A 20,674-nucleotide genomic window follows, 5' to 3' on the forward strand; every position below is an offset into this window, starting at 1 on the left:
AAGTCGGCTGGAGCCATATCTGGTGAATATGGTGGTTGCTCGATGGTATTTGTTGAGTGTTTGGTTAAAAATTCGTTCACAATGATGGCCTTGTGCGAAGGTGCATTATCATGGTGCAAAATCCAAGAATTTTCTTTCCACAAATCTGGCCTTTTTCGTCGGATTTGCTCTCTTAAACGCCGCATAACACTCAAATAATATTCCTTATTTACCGTTTGACCTTCCGGCAAGAATTCCGAGTGCACAACACCGCGATAGTCAAAGAAAACAGTCAACATGACTTTGACTTTTGAACGACTTTGGCGTGGTTTTTTCGGTTTCGGTTCAGTTGGAAGGCGCCACTCCGAAGCTTGTTGACTAGTTTGCATGTCAAACTCGTAAACCCACGTCTCGTCACCAGTAACAATGCGTTTCATGAATGTTGGGTCGGAATTGACTCGTTCTAGCATGTCCTCAGCGAATCTCATGCGAATGAGTTTTTGAAAAAAATTCAGGTCTTTTGGGACTAGCCGAGCGGCAACATGTTTCATACCCAAATTATTAGTTAAAATGGTACGGATCGACTCGTGAGATACAGAAAGTTCGGTGGCTATCTCTCTCAAAGTTGAATGAGGATTTTCAGTCACTATTTCCTTCACTTTTGCGATGTCAACTTCAGTTGCAGACGTTGATGGCCTACCAGAGCGAGGCAAATCTTCCATCACATCTCGACCGCTTTTGAGCGCTTTGTACCACTCATAAGCACGAGTTTTTGATAAAGTCGATTCACCGTAAGCCTTCTGTAACATTTTCAGTGACTCCGAACACGATATTCCATTGGCAATGCAAAATTTAAGACAAACTCTTTGTTCGATGTTTTTATCCATTATGAAATTAGCAATACACACTAGATATGATATAACTAAAAATAGCACTGTATTTAATGTAAACAACAGATGCAACTCAAACTCCGCGCCAAAATGGAAAACAGTTGTGCCAATCTAACAACAACAAAAAAAACAAAAATTTGAATTTGGAACCATAAATAAATAATCCATTCCCGATACTTTTCTGACTGAATGTAGGATACTTTTTATCCCGTTCGACAGCATTCCCGTGTGACTTGACATGAAACGTCAGTCACTATAAAACGTGGTATAACAAAAAAGAATCAGACTTGGAATAACAAAACGCAAATGACAGCTATGTAATTGACGTAAAATGACAGCTATGTAATGACGTATGGATGTAAATTTGTATGAAATTTCGTCAATTTTAACGTTGGGCACATGAAATTTTAGAATGTATGATATAATCATTAAAACATTGGATTTTAAAAACTGCATCTCAAGGGCGAAAAATAAGGGTTGGAAGTTTGAATGAAACTTCGTTTTTTGATAGGTGTCGAAGTGCGAGAAGTCTTAAATATTGGTTAGTAAAAAATACGTATCAGTTGCGGAAAGCAGGATGGCACTAAATAGGATGGGATGGGACAGGATAGGACTGGATGGGGCAGGACGGGACACAACAGGTTGGGACGGGACGGAACAGAACGAGAAGAGACGGGACAAGACGGGAGAAGCCATATGAATTTAAACCAAATCTATATATATAAAAGAAAGTCGTGTTAGTTACACCACTTATAACTCAAGAACGGCAGAACAGATTTGGCTGAAAAATGGTAGGGAGGTAGCTTAGAGCCAGGAGATGGACATAGGATACTTTTTATCCCGTTCGACAGCATTCCCGTGTGACTTGACATGAAACGTCAGTCACTATAAAACGTGGTATAACAAAAAAGAATCAGACTTGGAATAACAAAACGCAAATGACAGCTATGTAATTGACGTAAAATGACAGCTATGTAATGACGTATGGATGTAAATTTGTATGAAATTTCGTCAATTTTAACGTTGGGCACATGAAATTTTAGAATGTATGATATAATCATTAAAACATTGGATTTTAAAAACTGCATCTCAAGGGCGAAAAATAAGGGTTGGAAGTTTGAATGAAACTTCGTTTTTTGATAGGTGTCGAAGTGCGAGAAGTCTTAAATATTGGTTAGTAAAAAATACGTATCAGTTGCGGAAAGCAGGATGGCACTAAATAGGATGGGATGGGACAGGATAGGACTGGATGGGGCAGGACGGGACACAACAGGTTGGGACGGGACGGAACAGAACGAGAAGAGACGGGACAAGACGGGAGAAGCCATATGAATTTAAACCAAATATAAACTTAAAACAGTCCCGCACGATACGGGATTAACAAATGGGTGAAATTTTATGGCGTATCCTTATAATCTAAAATACATTTGCACGGGCGAAGCCGCGGGCAAAATCTATATATATAATAAAACTAAGTTGATAAAATGTGTGGGCCGACAAAACTTAAAAAGGATTCCCGATACGATAAAGGGACTTATATAGTGCAATAGCCCTTTATCCCCCCTCGAACAAGAAAGATCCCGTTTTAACTTAAAGGGCGTATTTTTAAAGATACAAGGGCTTTTCCAATTCCTTTACTTGAAAATTAAGTGAAGTAGTGGCGCCATCTGTTGTCGAGTAGTTGAACTCCATTCAGAACAACGATTATTTGAGTTGCGTTTCGAAAGGCGCTGCGAGCAATTACAGCATGTGTAGCAATGGCGCAAAATTTAAAATTCCAATTTCAACAAAGTCTTAAATTACAATTGTTTCTATAATAAATTTATTAAATTTTGTGTATTTATACAGCATTAGGTAGCTTTTATTTTGGAGTTGAAGCGAGATAAATTTAGTTATTCAAATTATTAATTATTAATTCTGAAAATAATTTGAAATTTAAGTTTTCAAATTTCGCGCCTTTACTACTTATGCTATAGCTGCAGAACTTATTGTTAGGCGGATAATAATGTCGAGTATATTCTAGAAGGTGTAAAAGAATATATTCTCGAACTTTTCCGAATATCCTAGAGCCCAGCTCTCTGAATATATAAGGGCCCGGTATCACCCGCTAGAGTTAGTTCGATTTTGAAAGCGATTGCGAAAGGAAATGAAAGAAGTTATCTGTGAGCATTTATTTTGAAGTATCACGTGTCAGTATTTTTAAATAGTGTGTTTAATTAATTCTAAGAAGAAAAAAGTCATCTGTGAGCCTTTATTGTGAAATACCAAATGTAAGTATTTTTAACAGACTTTAAAAAAAGAAAGTTTTCAGTTTGATTATTAATTATTTATAATAATTATTTTTGAAAAAATATTTAATAGTGTCTTTAATTAATTCTAATGATTGTTTTTCTTTTTCTATTAATTGTTTGTCTATAAAATGTTTATTTAATTTATATTTTACAGAAAACAATGCCTAGACGTAAAAGAGGAGGAGATCTTGCCAGTTTGCAGCGAAACGGCGGAAACAAAAAGAACATCGAAGAAAAGAAACGGAAGAAAAGCGCGAAGCACGTTTACAAAATCAACGAACCAGGATGAGAACTCTGAGAAGTACAAAAAGTGAAGAAAGGAAAGAGAATGAAAGTGTAGAAGAATCGAGAATTTTAAAAGATAATTTAACAAAGGAAGCATTCCACTACGACCCAACGAAAAAATATTACAATCAATACATGTTGTGATCAGAAAAATGAATAACATTTGCCAATTTTGCCACGCGAAAAAATTCAGTAAAGAAACACCAGGTCTCTGTTGCATGAATGGAAAAATTTGACTACCACCACTGGAAGCACCTCCGCAGGAATTTCTACATTACATGACCGGGGAAACACAAGAATCAAAACACTTTCTTCAAAATATAAGTTCATATAACTCCTGCTTCCAAATGACTTCTTTCGGAGTTACTTCGACCAACACTTCCGTCTTCTTCAGTTTTTGTATCATCCATGGTTTTGGATATTTTTTTATACATTTTCCATCACTCATGCATGGTGCATTGAAGTTTAATGATCCACATGGTCCGTGAATCATGTTTTTCACTACTATGTTGTACAGTTCCGGATCTTTTTGTGGATCGTAAAATTCTGCTTGGATGATTTTGTCAATATCCGTGGGATAAATTTTATCGTGTAGCCATATGAGATTGTGTGAGTGAGGTAATCCTCGTTTTTGCCACTCAATTGTATACATCCAGCATCGAACGGTTCCAAAAATGTGGTATTTTGTGATGACTTCAATAAATCTTTTTTGTGTTTGTCGAAAAACTTGGGCTATTATGTCCTGTCGATCCATGGAGGTTTGTCCGTATTTTAGTTGTTCTTTAATGTCTGGCCATGATGAGTTGCATGTAAATGTTATGAAGAGATCAGGTCGTCCAAATTTTTTTACGTAAGTCATGGCATCTTGAGTATATTCGTGCATATGTCTTGGACTTCCTGTGTATGATGAAGGTAATATTACCATTGTTCCAATATCATCAATATTGCCGTCATTCATGATTTCGTCTCGAAGAGAACATTACAAGGATTGCGAAAAAACTCTGAAAGAGGGAGGAGTTCTACTCATACTGTCGGGAGATTTTCGACAAACACTTCCAGTTATTCCCAAGTCAACACCAGCAGAACAAATCAATGCATGCTTAAAAAAGTCACATCTCTGGTCACAAGTACAAATACTGCAATTAACAAAAAACATGAGAGTTGAATTATCAAAAGATGAAACAGCACACTGCACATTTTGCTAAAATACTTTTACAAATAGGTGAAGATACATATCCTACTAACCAAACGACCGGCCTCATTGAACTCAATAGTGATTTCTGTAACATAGCCACTACTGAAAACGATCTAATCGACAAAATTTATCCAAATATTGTTCAAAACTATACCAACGTAGAGTGGTTATTTCAAAGAGCAATTTTGGTCACTAAAAATAATGTTGTTGACGATATCAATTTCAATATTCTAAAGAAAATACCTGGTGAAGAGAGAATATACAAATCGATGGACACGATGGTATCCAGTGAGGAAAGTGTCAACTTCCCTACAGAATTTCTGAACTCTTTACAAGTACCAGGAATGCTATTACACTGCTTTCGTCTCAAAATTGGATCTCCAATCATACTACTTAGAAATCTCGGCTCTCCAAAACTATGTAATGGAACGAGAATGATCGTAAAACAGCTATCGAATATTATTGAAGCTGAACTTATTTCTGGAAAGAACAAAGGACAAACAGTATTTATACCTAGAATACCACTGATCTCTTCTGAATTGCCATTTCAATTTAAAAGACTGCAATTTCCAATTAAATTAGCTTTTAGTTTTACAATTAACAAAGCGCAAGGATAAACTTTAAAATATTGTGGCATTAACCTCAAAGAACCCTGCTTCTCTCACGGTCAGCTATATGTAGCTTGCTCAAGGGTAGGAAATCCGAAAAATCTATATATATATATATATACTCCAGACAATAAAATGAAAAATGTTGTTTATAAGCAAATAGTGTAAACAATGAGCGAATGTTTTCAATAATTTTTTTTACTATCGCGTCAAAGTTTATTTTTTTATTTCACCTACCGTGTAATCTTATATCAACTCCCGGGCGAAGCCGGGTATTATAGCTAGTAATGTTATATTATGCAGCGTTTTTAATACGACAATTTCAAAAGAGAAGAATTTATTGTTATGTTAGTATGGAAATTAGTCTTGGGAATTTCAAATGTTTTACATAGTAGTAGTTAACGTTGGAATAGTACAAGGACCAAAGGTACAGGAGTGTTTAAGGTAACACAATAAAGAAGTTGTAGCGCACATCACTATTTTAGCAGACATTCCCCAACCCTATTTTTATGCTAAGGTTGGCGGCCTTGTCGGCCGCAGCCTATCACCATGCGTAGCGCCGCGTGCATTGACAATTTTCCTTTAAACGGTTGTCATTCCGTCTCGAACGACAAATGAGAGAGCTTCCCGCCTTTTTTGTTAGCTGCATGCCCGCTCTCTCGCGCCGAAACTGAGAGTTCGACCACCGTCCGCTCCGCCATGAGCGATGTTTATATGTGATCTTATAAATTATCAGATGCCAGGATGGTAGCGTTGTGAAAGGAGAAGAATGTGTGCTAAAGATATAGAAGGACTATTTTGAGAGTTTATTTGAAAAAAATGAAGAAAATAAGAAAGAGTTCTGCTATAGCGTAGAAAAAGAGAATGAGATGGAAGGCGAAATTGAATGTTCGAAATTGTGGAAGCACTTAAGAGTATGAAAGCGGGTAAGGCTGCTGGGTATGATAGAGTGTCGGTCGAGATGCTAAAAGCAGGAAAAGGCGTCGTAGCTAGACAGTTGTACTGCCTTTTAAATTTGTGTTGGAGAAGCGGCTGAGTACCAAAAGATTGGTGTAAGGCGGTTATCGTGCCACCTTAAAAGGAAAAGGGTCACAACTGGACTGCAAAAATTATCGTGGTATAAGCCTGCTTAGCGTTGTCGGCAAATTGTATGCTAAGGTATTGATTAATAGAGTCAGGAATGAAACTGATGACAAAATATGGGATGCTCAAGCGGGATTTCGAAAGGGAATGGGATGTACTGATCAGGTCTTTTCTTTGCGGTGCATAGCCGAAAAGTTTTTGGCCAAGAGTCAAAAAGTCTATTGCACATTCGTGGATTTGGAAAAGGCCTAGGACAGAGTTGAGAGGAATGAATTGTGTGAGCAGTCTCTTAATACGAGCACTGAAATCCTTATATGAGGATTCAAGTGCTTGTGTCAGGATAAACGGAGCGCACCCTGAGTGGTTTAAGATTGAGAAAGGCGTTAGGCAAGGATGGGTTGCCTCACCGTGGCTGTTCAACCTATTTATGGATAGTTGTTTGACAGATTTGAAAGAGTCTAAAAGTGGATTAAGGATGAATGAGTTACTCGTCAAATGTCTGCTCTATGCCGACGATCAGGTTATACTGGCGTCATCAGCGGAGGAGTTACAGGAGATGGTAAACTGTATGCATGAAGCTTTAAAAGAGAAAGGAATGAAAGTGAACGTAAGTAAAACTAAAACACTGGTTTTTGAAATGGAGAAAGAAATGCAACATGTAATATTTTGATTGGAGGAGAAAAAGTTGAGCAAGTGAAAGAGTTTGTATATCTAGGATCAAAGTTTACATCAGATGGCAAGTGTGATAGTGATATTGAAAGGAGAGTGAACGCGGGGAACATGGTGAATGGAGCTTTGCATGCCTTTATGAGCAGTCAGGAACTATCCAAAAAGGCTCGACTGGCTGTGCATAGGGGCGTGTTGGTCCCGACATTAATGTATGGGAGTGAAAGTTGGGTATGGCAAAAGAAGCACGAAAGCAGAATAAATGCAGTGGAAATGAGAGCGTTAAGGAGTATGTTGGGTGTGAAATTGAGTGACCGGATAAGGAACAGCGTGATAAGGGAATGTTGTGATGTGAAAGAAGATGTAGTTACAGGAATAGAAAAGGGTATGTTGAGATGGTTCGGTCATGTGGAGAGGATGAATGAAAACAGGTTGACTAAGCAGATATACATGGAGGGTGTGGAGGGAAAGGTCGGAGTGGGAAGACCTAGACGAACGTATCTTGATCAAATTAAGGACGTCCTGGTAAAGGGTCAGGTCAAAAGTACCCGAAACCGCCGAGCTTGCATGAAGAGAGTTATGAATGTGGATGAAGCGAAGGAAATATGCAGAGATCGTGTGGTCAAGTGGAAAGAGGTAGTCTCTGTCTACCCCTCCGGGAAAGAGGCGTGATTTTATGTATGTATGTATGTATAAATTATAATTTTCTAATGTTCAACGGTAGATTCTGTATTTAATAATATTTGTTAGCACCCAATAAATAATATTCATGCTACAAAGTATAATTTTTCTGGTATTTACCTAACAGAAGATTCAAAAGAAAAACTAAAAACCCGCACAAATTTTGTTTTAGATTTTTTAAAGAATTTTAAGTGCTCCAAGTAAATTAGAAAGTCCTGATTTTACTGTTACTGGGAGAATTTCGGGAAATCCTCATGCTCACAATACTCTTTCCAAAGAACTATTATAGTAAATGTTTGCTCACCGTCCGTACGTTGTTTGTCAATCACTTAGTTACTGATTTGATTGATGACTTACTCGGAGAGTAACATCGATTAATGTAAGGGTATACCTAGATTATACTTTTTTTATTGGTACGTTGTGAGGGCGACCCGATCTTTTATAAGACATACCTACTAATATTATAAATTATGAAAGTATGTTTGTTTGTTGTTGTTTGCAAGTCTTTTTTTTTCAATAACTTAATCTGTCTCCATGAATTTTTGTATAGGTATTGTGGAGTACCGAGAACGACATAGTGTAAATTTCTCGCGGGCGAAGCCGCGGGCAAGCTAGCTAGCGATATATAGTTAAAGTAAACAGACATTTCTATTTTGATTCGTAAACAAACCATAATTATTTATGACTTAGTTAAAATGTAAGACAAGATTCCTTTCATGATTTGTAATTATGAATCAAAGAAAAACAAGACGGATATTCGGAAGAGCAGAAATTTTTTGTTTTGTTTTGAGCTCACTGTGACTTGATTAATTAATGCTGTTTGTTACAGCACATATTTAACTTTATTTCCAGATTAGGCAAATGGTCGGACATAAAAAAGACGCCAGAGTGAACTGGTCTTAACCGTTGTAGCTAGACCAAATTAAGAAGAGATGGAGATTCATTATGTTCAGAACAGTGGCTGATATGCTGAGATAAAACAAGTACAAAACTCTTATTTTAAAAGTACAAATTGCCATTATTACCCAGAGAGAGTTCATGAGAGTATTTTTTTTTACTTTATACTATCACTATAAAATCAAATTTCACTGCAAAAAAAATAAACGAAAACATTTTATAACTCCTATCTATAGATGTAAAAACATGCTGACGCACACCGACAAGAACCACGGAAACCAAATTAATGAGATTTTTAGAGTCATGATTTATATTGCGGCCATGATACGCGTTTCAGGAAGGGTTATCTCGTACTACGCATGAATGTGTAACTTTCTAAAAGTACGTTAACCACTTGTGTTGTGAAAATAATTACATAATTAGTTATAGTTATTTGTAGTTGATAATTAACGAATTCTACGTTAAATAAGGTATCTGAGAACTTTAAGTTTTTGTTTGGATCGCAATAACAGGAATGATCGGAAATGAAGTGCATTTTTACATTATAAAAACCAGAGAAGTAATTATATCATCTACATTACAAAATAAAAAATATTTTTCCGTGTGGTCCCCGGCATTTTTGAATAGGAACTTAATATCTGTAGCGCCGTTCAGCCTCCATGGACCGACGATATCCAAGATTGACTTAGGATATGTTATACATGACAATGTGGGACTTGGTCGACTACTAAACGACTTGACTGTCCTATGCTTCTGCCGATGTGACTCAGACTTACATGACTTGGTCTAACGCTCTTTTTCTACAGAATCTTTCGGCTCGAAGGACCACTTGAACGGGCCGAGGGCCTGGTAGGTCAGTCTGAATAAAACCAGATTTACGGATGTTCAAGACGACAACAAGACCCGTTTTATTCAGACTGACCTACCAGACCCTCGGCCCGATCAATATCTTTTCCATGACTGGCTTATAAACTTGGGATTCCTCTTGTAGGCGATGGGCTAGCAATCTACCAATTCCATTATTCGTTAATAGCCATTGAGCCAGCTGAACGTGGCATTTTAGTTGTATCAAGACTGTTGGCTTTATCTACCCCGCATGGGATATAGAGGTGACTATATACATGTTTGTACGTAAAAAAATTGTAAAACCGTCAACGTCTTTTTGGGCAATCTTGAACGAAACGAATTATAATTTAAAATTAGTTTGTAAAACAATTTTCTGGCAATATAGAAATGGAATAAGTAGGAATGTCTCGTAATTATACTCATTTTGTCAGAGAAATAAAAGCGATGCCCTTCAGGCTTTTAGGCACCATATATTCGTTGTGGAAATCCTCGTTGACAGCTAATTCTATGAAGCGGCTTTTTCCTCGTACACATTTTAAACGTATTTTCTTGAATCATTTCGGTTCTTTTGCTTAGTCGTTTACTTTTGAAGAGTTTATGAGAAGGGATAGAAATAAAAAAAATAATCATACAATGTTAAAAAAAATTAAGTGTAATGACGTTGGTGTCAACTTTCAAAATCTGACCATGAAACACTTGCACTATATATTAAACAAAATATCAAAATTAACAACGAAGCTTTGCCAGACTCCTTTTATTCCCACATTCTGGCTAGCGATGTAATCTCTTCGCTCCCTTATGTCAGGGACAATTCAAATAAGGGAGCGCCGCGCCGCCCGGGGCAATAGCTAGAATAAAGAGGGTCAAGCTTAGTTGGCTGCTGTCCAAACAGAACCGATCTTTGAAACCGCGGCTAAAAGACGTTTATCGTTGAACTTTTGACAATAAATGTCCTTTTAACTTCTTTGAATAAAACTCTAAGGTCAAAGACTAGCGCAGAAGATAAAGTAACTGCGTGGGAGGATGATATATCTGCACAGTTGATCGTCAAAAATGATGATAGGCCGTTGTTTGGCAGGATGTTTGTTGACAGTTTCAGAAATCAGAAAATATTAATTCGTGATAATTAAGTAGGTATTTGCTCAAGAATAATAGGTAATATAAAAAATATTCAAGTACAGATTCCGTGATAACCTACATTAGAAATTTTAAATCAAAATTGGGTTTTTATATTACTAATAAAAACAAAAGAGAAACAAAGTACAATAAAAAAGTTAAATTGTACTTTAAAAAATTAGGAAAATTATAAAGAAAAATAACGTTTATACCTTATTTTATTTTATCTTCCTCTTTATAGCAAATGACTTATTCATTCGCTTTTTATATCCTTACATCTTTATAACATTCCAACAATAAAGTCTCAAGTACGCGTACAAAGAATCTTAACTATAAAGAATTTTAGGGAATATTTATGTTGTATTTATAAATGATCATTTAATATTTTCACATCAATGCACCTAAATTTTTTTTTATTCCAACTGACAACACTATCTTATCATCTTTAAAAACTTACTTATTACGTAATTATTGTTTTGTATAGCTTAATATAGTTTTGTATTAGAATTCGAGAATCCGAAAACATGTTCAGGGACAATTTTATATGAATCTGTAAATGTGATTTTAGTGCACTTTGTTCAAAACCAAGAAAATTGTGTCCTGGGTTCAGGTTATACATCTAACGCGGAGTTGGCGAGCACCCAACTTCCCGAGGGGGGGCGCGTCCCGGCCATGTTCACAACATGGTTTACTGTGAAACTATTTAAAGAAAATACTCTCATCTTTGTTAAAAAAAGAAAACAGAAAACAGTAAGAACTTCTACATGGTGGTGGTTCTTAAAAAAACATAGTTATGGCCAGTTGCTTTCCTTATCACTCAGATTGTAAAACTTGGGAGGCGAAAACCTCGTGTCCCTATCATTGCATCTCTATAATTTGAATCCATCATTAAAAAATTGACTCGTTCTAAGGCTTTCTTTGGATATTATACTATAAAGCAAGTTGTTGGTCGACAATTAAGTATTTCATTAAAACGGTAAGCATTTCAGGTTAATCGAAGCATTTTAGTATGGGTGCATATTTAGAAGCTGGATTTTTTGATAATATAATAAATCTTATAAAACGTTGTATGGTTTTCATATCAATTTTATTCTGAAAGATAAATTAATAGGTTATATTAATTTTACCAGATACTGATGGGGCTTGTTTGTTTTGCAGTGAAGAAATTCGTAATAGGTAGTTAATTTAATGCTGCCAGTCTCTTGGGCACTTCCCGCAGGTTGACACTATACTATGCAGAGACTCTATAATTTATAAATTTATTTGTTAATTAATATTTATTTTTTCTTAGGTGTATTTTTAATGGTGCCACATTATAAAGTAATCTTCAAGTCAGTCCTGTGATTACCTTATTATGTGTGTAGTATGAAAAACTGATAATATATGAAATATCAATTTTCATCTTGGTTTTACTGAAATATGTATAAATTGTTATCGATTTTACATAAATAAAATTATACTTTTCGTAATCAACGAAACTAAAAGTATAAAATTACTAATCTTAATTTGTGTATAAAGAAATCTTATTTCCACGACCTGAATTTAAAAATCGAACACGTCGAACTTCAAAGAGAGTAGACGTTTGCGTAAAAGTACCACTCCAGCGTAAAACATTTCATCGACAATTTCAACCGATACCGACGACGCTACATCTCGATTTTCAACCCAAATGACTAGTTTATAGTACAGAATCTCATTTGAATATCACCATATATCTATATGTATGGGGTATATAGAATAAAGTTGAGGCTTGATAGAAACTTTGTGAAGCGTAATGTAACTTTGAAAGTTTTGCTTGCAAATATCTTACACAGTATTTTTGTATGCGTCGCGTGGGAGTTGTTTATGAAATATTTTTATATTGAAGGGTAGGTATTCTAGAACATTCCCAGCGCAGCTCTGTGCCAGGAGGATGTTTGACATTCGTCCATCCAGTGGTTTTTGACTACAAGAAAAATATCGTTGCAAACGTACCTAACGCTGTTTTGAGAAACGTTAGTATGATATTTTAGTTTAGTTAAATGAATTTAAAAAAAGTGCACCAAAACTATCCTAGTATATTTAATTTCGTACTTTTTAATTTCTATTCTTTTGGTTTGGTCCCGCCAACATTGATGCCATTGTTAAATATTTTTTTTTTACACAATATTGCATTAGGCATTTGTCTTTCATCTAACCTGATGGTAAGTGATGATGAAGACGAAGAAATAACATGCCTATCCAAGAGATACCTATATATTCTACTTTTGAATGTTCGCTAACAGTACTTGCTGGGAATATATACCCAGGCAGTTCCTTCCACACCTTACGAAAATAAGTTTATCAAGAATTTTTCGTGTCAATTAACTCTATTGAACATATAATTAAACCAAAAAGGTTCAAAATGTCAAAAACAAAAATATTAACATAGACAAACATACGTGAAAATTATAACACCGCGGGTAACGTGCATAAATGCATTGTACTCAAAATATTTGCATGAATGCGAATTCCGCTACCGGGCTCATTTCTCTTAAAAATATTGTTCGTGATTTTTTTCTCTTACGTTTGAGAACCCCGGAAATATTCATATTTTTTTATACCTACCTTTTCCATTCACGGCACATAATTTCTCTTTTACTCGTATAAATCTTTTAGGAAGTCACCTACATACTAATTACTTAGTTTACTGGCAAATGAAATTATATTACCTTTAGAATTTATTTAGGTTACATGCGAAGGAAACCAACTTTGTAATAAAGCTTGGTGAAAAATTATAACAGGAAATAATATTCTGGAAATTGTACAGGCGTCGTTAAAATTTATTTAAATTTATTACATATCGACTTACCTATATGTTGTGGATAAGTTATTGTAATTTTCGATGAAGCTTGTTGCTGATAAGTGCTTCATTCTCTTTTTTCCATATGGCTGATTTTTTTCTGTAACCACTATAGGAATACACACATTCTACTTTTTATCAAGCTTTTAAAGTAGCTTCCTAAAAGAGGGCGGTCTAAGCTTTTTATCAAAAATAACAATCGTCCTGGCGTCAGTCCTGACATCGTCCACGCCATAGCAAAGTTGTAGCCAGAAAGTAGCCAGAAATTTCCTACACCTTTCAAATTCACCTCACCTCCGTGGAGCGGAGACCGCGGTCCCCTTCTGACTACTATCTTAGATTTACTAAGTCAGGTTTTTACTCGAAAAGATTGTCGTCTTGCCTCCCCAACCTTTGCAGGAGAATAGGACATATGGATCACGACTATCGTCAGTTGTTTGGATATGAAGATTTCAAAGTTAACCCATAGTCACAAAGAGCTTCCATAACTTTGAAGAAAATCATTGGTAATGGCATTATATGGCAGAAGTAGGAATTAAAGTTGTGCATCGCTATGTTTATTTAAGTATCTCAAATCCAAATTAATCGGGAATAGCTTACAATCAACTTAAAAGCGCATTAATGACGTCTTCAGAATGAGTAAAAGAAAACTGTATATAAAGTTTGGTAATTTTTGAGAGTTATTAAAATAAATGTAGGAAAACCTAAAGTAATAAAACTTTGCCTTAGTTCTAACACTTATATCGCCGCTTGTACAAGTTTAATTAAAGCAATGCAGGTAAACACACTTGACCCGAATGTACCAAGGTTACCAATATTGAGAGTATAGAAAATAACTACGAATATGGAAATGAAATATCAATTCTTTTGATGCCGGCGAAAACAAGTTATTTATTTATAATTATCAAATAATAAAAATTTTATAATTATAATTTGAATTGTGCTCAGCTTTTTCTTTTAAATGACTAATTTAATGATTTAATTGTCCGTGAAAGCAATTCATTTTATGTTTCTTTACAACAAGAATATTTAATGTGTCATCAAAAACAATGTAATTATTTTCTTAATTTAACAAGAAAACTTTATAATCGACTCGATCCGTTATAGAATCGCATGAAAAAGGGTGACACATGATGAGACGTCGCGATAAAAATTGCTCCCAGATCGATCGCGATATAAATGGCTAAATCGATCTACTGTTGAGTGACGTTGAAGTAAAGCTGCAGGCTAATATTTGTCAAATGTGGATGTCGTATTAAGTTTTTTTAAACAAGTAATCATATTTGAACCGAATATCACTTAGAGATATGAACGTTAGTGTTAAAGTTAGCGAGCAAATGCTTCATACGCAGTCAGTCCTAAGTGACGGATAAGGTTGAAAACAAATAAATTTACATAACTGTGACATAAAGGTCTGCCGTACAGATTCTCTACAGCGATAAGTAACGTTAAACAAAGCGTTTCACTTTAAAGTTCCAGCAAGTTGCGTTGTTAACGCTATGACTTGCAGTGAGTGGCTCTTTAACTTGAACGTGTGACTTAACGAGAAAATATTGAAATTTATGTAGAGGATTCTGGGTTAAATTTTGTAGACTTTAAAGTATAGTTACAAATAAAATCCACACACTATCCGAACTAATCCTTCTTCCATAACTAGACCGAGCGGAACGTGGCTGTGAGTCTATGACTGTTAGTTGTATCTACCTCGTAACGGAAAAAGGCGTGATATATTAATGTTTTTCTGATGTAATACAGCTATTATTATGCAAATACAGCTATTATAATATTACCAAAGTTAATTCAGGTGGCTGAATATGTAGGTCCATTTAAATAAATGTGAAAGAAAGGGCACAAAAATAAAGCTTAGAAAAAAACTGTAATAAAATTCAAGAAAGTTCACCTCACGTACTGACGTAGAAAAGGGTCTGGGGTAAAGGGTAAGTTTTCCTTTTTGACACTTGGAAGTAATAAACTTCATGCTTCTAAAGAAAAGATTTTGCTGTCATAAACTACTGAATTGAACACTGATTTAAAGCCAATCTGAGTTGATCGCTGAATTGCACTTCCAATTGTACTAGATCTTTTCAGCCTGCGCTGTGGAACCGTGGAAATTCAATTTCACATTCTTTAGAAATCTCCTAGGAATATCTATCTCCTCTTAATAAGATTGCTTGTATTATATATCGGATAATATTTTTAAGTGCAGTTAATATGATTATCAATTACTTGTTGCGCACTTATTGTGCTGCTTTGCACTAATAACGTTTCAAGATAATAAAAAAGAAATATCATCTTGTTTAAAGAAATGAACAATGTCATGGGAATCACTTATTAAAATATAATATTGATAAAAACTTCTAGAACTTACTTCAACCTTATAAGGTTTACTAAAAGATAAAACAAATAGTTAAATTAAATCAACACAAGCTTGTAAAAAATTGAGAAAAAACACTATGTCTGTCAAAATAGAATTTGAGCCACATTCTACCTGTAGCTAGTTCTACTAAAACTGTCACAAAACTTCCCTCAAGTTTGATTTACGACCCCCAAGTATTTACAAGTGAATCACTGAAAAGTGATAACAAATAGCCGAAGTTTGGCCCGCAAAAAGTTTTTGACACTCCCAACTATGGGGCATGATTCTTTGCACCTTTTTTTGACAGTCGAATTAGGTACATTGTTTAAAATACGCCCCAAAGGACCGAACTTTCATAATCTACAAAACCTGACATAAAAATGGTAACAGGTTTTTTATCACCATCAGCTAAAAATTTAAAAGTTAAAATACTAACTTGTCTAAAATTTATTTTTTCATTCGCTAACAAATAAAATCTAAATTATAATCAATTTATTTTATGGATATATCTCTTTATATAAAAAAAATATAGGTAATTAATTATTGAAATAAATTACCTAGGTATTTATTATATTACACCAATATTATGTTTAATTTTAAAATCAACCGCATAATAAATGGAATATTTAAAAAAGATAATTCCAAATTGTTTATTTAAATCAACTAATTATTCAACTTGCTTGTTGCTAGTAATTTTATTAGCTAAGGATAATGATCAAAGTTTGATTGTACAAATTTTGTTAATATATCTACTTAGTTTAATCAACTTATGGTGGTCGAAGCCACGGAAAGGGGCGTTTTTGGAGTCTCACTTATGACTTTTTAATTCTTTCCTGTTTTAAAGCGATTCGAAAGCGAACCTACATTAGTCATTACTTTTCTGATTGTATCTTGAAGAATCTAGTTAAATGATTGTAATCTGATGAGATTGTCATAGTTCCGTTTCCGACTTGCGAGTCTATTTCGTTAAAGATTAGCTATTAAAGTTTAAGGTTGTCTTATATCATCTTAGTGTATATATATATATCTTAGTGCCGTGTGGTTCCCGGCACCAATACAAAAAAGAATAGGACCACTCCATCTCTTTCCCATGGATGTCGTAAAAGGCGACTAAGGGTTAGGCTTACAAACTTGGGATTCTTTTTTAGGCGATGGGCTAGCAACATGTCACTATTTGAATCTCAATACTATCATTAAGCCAAACAGCTGAACGTGGCCATTCAGTCTTTTCAAGACTAATGGCTCTATCTACCCCGCAAGGGATATAGACGTGACCATATGTATGTATGTGTGTATATAAAAAAGTCCGAAATATTCAGATAAATTTGACATGTACAAATCGTGACCTAAGCTTACTCATTAAGTACAAAATAAAAAATTGTACGGCGTATAACCGCCGATGGTCTATTGCGGGAAGGTTACAGCTCAATGTAAATACGTTAAGGCCCCGTTCCAGTAGAAGTTGGTATCTTTTGCAAAGTTGGATTGCCGACAGCCCGCGGGGATTGGACCGTGACCACACTTGCTTGAACTTCAACGCCTTACACAATGGAGATACTAATGTTTCACTGGCCACATTTTTCTTTCATAAAACTTGTAGGAAATCCTTACATTTCATCAGATAAATATAAAGATTTACGGCAACAATGTCTCACTTATCTTTACACGTCAACAAATTACAAAACCTATGTAAAGGTATAAGGGACAAATCCCACAGAATGATTTAATAAGTTCGAGACTTAATTAAAAAAGACTTAAGGGACTTAACATAACTAAATATGTAGGTATATCTACTTAATATCGATTTTAACTATATAAAATATAAAAAATTAATTATATGGATTAGATAACCCTAAATTATGATAAGCATGGTATATTAATAAATCATGATGTTCTATATTGAGTATTCGCTTGCTTGTTATTTAAGTCACATCGAGATGCAACAATACTCAAAGATATCTAAAAGTCATAGCTGTCTAGATCTATCAGCAAACACCCACTAAGAAGCACTATCGATATTAATTTCCAAAAGTGCTATCGTAAGGAGTCAGATCCATCGCCGAAATTCAATCGACTTGTATTTGATTAAATCCGAATCGATTTGCCGACTCACTCGGTTACCAATGAACTGAAATCGAGTTAATGTTTGTGATTACACTCCAGGACAAATGGCTTTGTTTGAAGGGACAACATTACGAAATAAAAAATGCCACATTTTTCTGAAGCGAAACTGCTCTACGGTTCCCAAAAAATTGGAAAATGTGTGCGAATGAACTAAAGATAGACTTATTCATTACAGACAGAAAACAGATTATTTAATTCATATTGATTGATTAATAGAAAAAGGATTCATCGCCGACATTTTGCTGAAAAAATAGGCATAAATGTGTAGGTTATTCCCCCATTTTTTTTGTTGAAATGAACTAATTGCTATAAACAGGTTTCTGGAAAACATTTTAAAATTAAATCAACTCTAGGTTACGTATTTTCTAAATTCATTGTATTCATACAATCGTAATCGAGAAACGATGGTTCTGTAATAAAGACATTTCGTCGTGTGAGCGAGCTGTTGCGTCTTACGTACGATCCATCGTTTATAACGCTTGAGACCCTATCTTCAACCCAAATGTTGAAATTTCAACTCAATGCCAATCCAGATAAGCTCCATTTAGGTATAGCTATCGACCTTACTCTCTGTGCGATTTGTTATTTGTGCCGAACAACTATTACTCAGCAAGGCTTCACCCGGAGCAATCTGCCGGCGTTATTTTGTTTTATTTTAACTGAGACGGCGAATCTAAGTAAATTACTTACATTACCTGCTGCTCGCGAATTGTGTTTGCAAACCTTGTAAAAAGCAGCGCAAATATTATTTCACTTTCTTGTAAATGTAAAAGTGCATGTTGCTTTTTTATTGTCATAGATTTATCTATGATAGTTTCCACTTTGGAGAGATATAATAACTGATATTAGAATGACCTAGAGAATGACTGGTCTGACTTAAAAAAAAGGTATTTTAAGTATATACTAAGGAAGATAACGGAGGGTGGAAGGGTTGCTATATCCAAGGCCATGGGAAGATATGTATGTCAAGCTGATAGCTAGGTCGTAATTGTATACATATTAATTATTTCACGATATTTTTTTTTATATTGTCAGGTCAACTTAAATGAAACTCCTGCTTTTTGGAAAAACCCTATTAAAACTACGGACATATCGGGACATAAATTGTCTTTGAAATTCTTGGTTTAAGCTTAAAGTTGACAGACGAAACTAATCGTAAAGCTTGGATTATGTCCACGACCAAGTCCCAAAAAAGCTTTTATTGGATTTGTATTAACGCGAACTACTCCATTAGAAGAGCCAAGGAATATATTGGTAGTTCATTTAATATTATCTTTTTTTGAGGCGTCTGATACTAGATTTTTTTTACTAGCATGTTGCCTGTAAGAAATTGCACTATCGATAGGGGCCTTTGTACAATATGAAGTGTATCTTAGTGCAATAAAGAGTTTTTTTTTATATTATCATTTATTCATTTTAGTTGAAATTGTAGTTTTATAAATCAGCCACTTCAGATTGTAGGATTATCATTAAGCCTAACAGCTGAACGTGGCCTATCAGTCTTTCAAGACTGCTGACTCTGTCTTCCCCGCAAGGGATGTAGCCGTGATTAAATGAATTAATTAATGTAACGCCTAAAACGTTTCTGGAATTTTTGTCAGTCAGTTAGTTTATTTTTGACAGATCAAATGTGGTGGTTTTCTAATTTCACTATTTTTTTTTGTGCGATCCATCAATCAATTCTGATGATCATTTTATGGTTTAAAGATCATGGTGAGATCTGATCAAGTAATATTGATTAATATCTAAAAGACGAGAAATCCTGACTTTTTTGATGAGATCAAATTCAGCTATATACCTCTCAAAAAATGTAATGATTACAAAAAAAAGACGACATTTATTAAACTTAAAGATTACCTTCCTATTCTATATATTTCTATCTTTTTCATTCAAAGATAATAATATGCATCCTCATCCACTCTCTCTGGGATCAACGATCACTACTTTACCGAATAAAATGAGAAATGTTTTCTGTTACAGTTAAACGCAGTTCCACTGAGAAACATCTGAAAACGTAGGAAAAATTAATTTAAAGAGAACGTGACGTGCCTGTTTACATGGGGGAATTCATCGCCGATGGCGAGACAAGCGCACTCTCTTACATTTCGGTATAATGATACAAAAGAATGATTCTTAATATATAAAAGAGGACACTGGCTGATTGTATTTAGTAACATTTTAAGAAATAAGGCCAATTACATGCCGTGTGGACCTCGGCACGAATAGAAAAAAGAATAGGACCACTGCAAATTTTTCCCATGGATGTCTTTAAAGACGATGAAGTCCTTTGTTAATCAAGGGAAAGACTGATAAACTCAGGATTCTTCTTTTAGGCGATGGGCTAAAAACCTGTCGCTGTTTTCTTCTGAATTCTATCATTAAGCCAAATAGCTGAACGTGACCTATTGGTCTTTTCGAGACTGTTGGCTCTCTCTACCCCGCAAGGGATATAGACGTGATTATATGTATGTATGTATCTTTTTATCTATATACATTAAACTCATCCGTTATTCATATAGATGTGATTATATGTATTAATGTACAAGCTTCCACCGAAAAAAAAAAACAGTTGCAAAAATTAAATATCTTGTAGCCCAAACCGGTGACGTCTAGAGGTTTATAATTTAGCATATAGTGTCTTTACGTTATATAAAAGTGCACTGAGAGAGGATTTCCCTAAATTCCTCAGGGAGCGAAAATGAACGGGATTTTTCGATTGACACGGACAGAGTCGCGGGCGTATTCTATTTAAATCATAATTTATTAGCTGAAAAATTTGTTCATGAGTTTTTCTGAAACGTAAATGGATTTATTACAAATGGGAGTTATTCAGACT

General features: G+C 34.8%; 2 protein-coding genes across 2 annotated transcripts; one reads left to right on the forward strand and one right to left on the reverse strand.

Moving 5' to 3' along the window:
• Positions 1-3,758: 3,758 nt before the first annotated feature.
• On the reverse strand, positions 3,759-4,403 carry LOC132902033 (uncharacterized). The gene has a single exon (XM_060945621.1). The coding sequence runs from the start codon at positions 4,401-4,403 to the stop codon at positions 3,759-3,761; it is 645 nt and encodes a 214-aa protein (XP_060801604.1).
• A 218-nt stretch (positions 4,404-4,621) lies between these two features.
• LOC132902034 (uncharacterized) lies at positions 4,622-8,581 on the forward strand. The gene is made up of 2 exons (XM_060945622.1): positions 4,622-5,143; positions 8,531-8,581. Exons 1-2 carry the CDS (start codon positions 4,622-4,624, stop codon positions 8,579-8,581), a joined length of 573 nt encoding a protein of 190 aa, XP_060801605.1.
• Positions 8,582-20,674: the final 12,093 nt, after the last annotated feature.

Source organism: Amyelois transitella, chromosome 8, assembly GCF_032362555.1.
Source record: "Amyelois transitella isolate CPQ chromosome 8, ilAmyTran1.1, whole genome shotgun sequence".
NCBI classification, from domain to species: Eukaryota; Metazoa; Arthropoda; class Insecta; order Lepidoptera; family Pyralidae; genus Amyelois; species Amyelois transitella.

Bases quoted from the DNA above. Each gene is read 5' to 3' on its own strand.
- LOC132902033 (XM_060945621.1), bottom strand. From the start codon at position 4,403: ATGAATGACGGCAATATTGATGATATTGGAACAATGGTAATATTACCT.
- LOC132902034 (XM_060945622.1), top strand. From the start codon at position 4,622: ATGAAACAGCACACTGCACATTTTGCTAAAATACTTTTACAAATAGGT. The intron at 5,144-8,530 runs GTATTTATACCT...CTTTATTTCCAG, and splicing joins GAAAGAACAAAGGACAAACA to ATTAGGCAAATGGTCGGACA.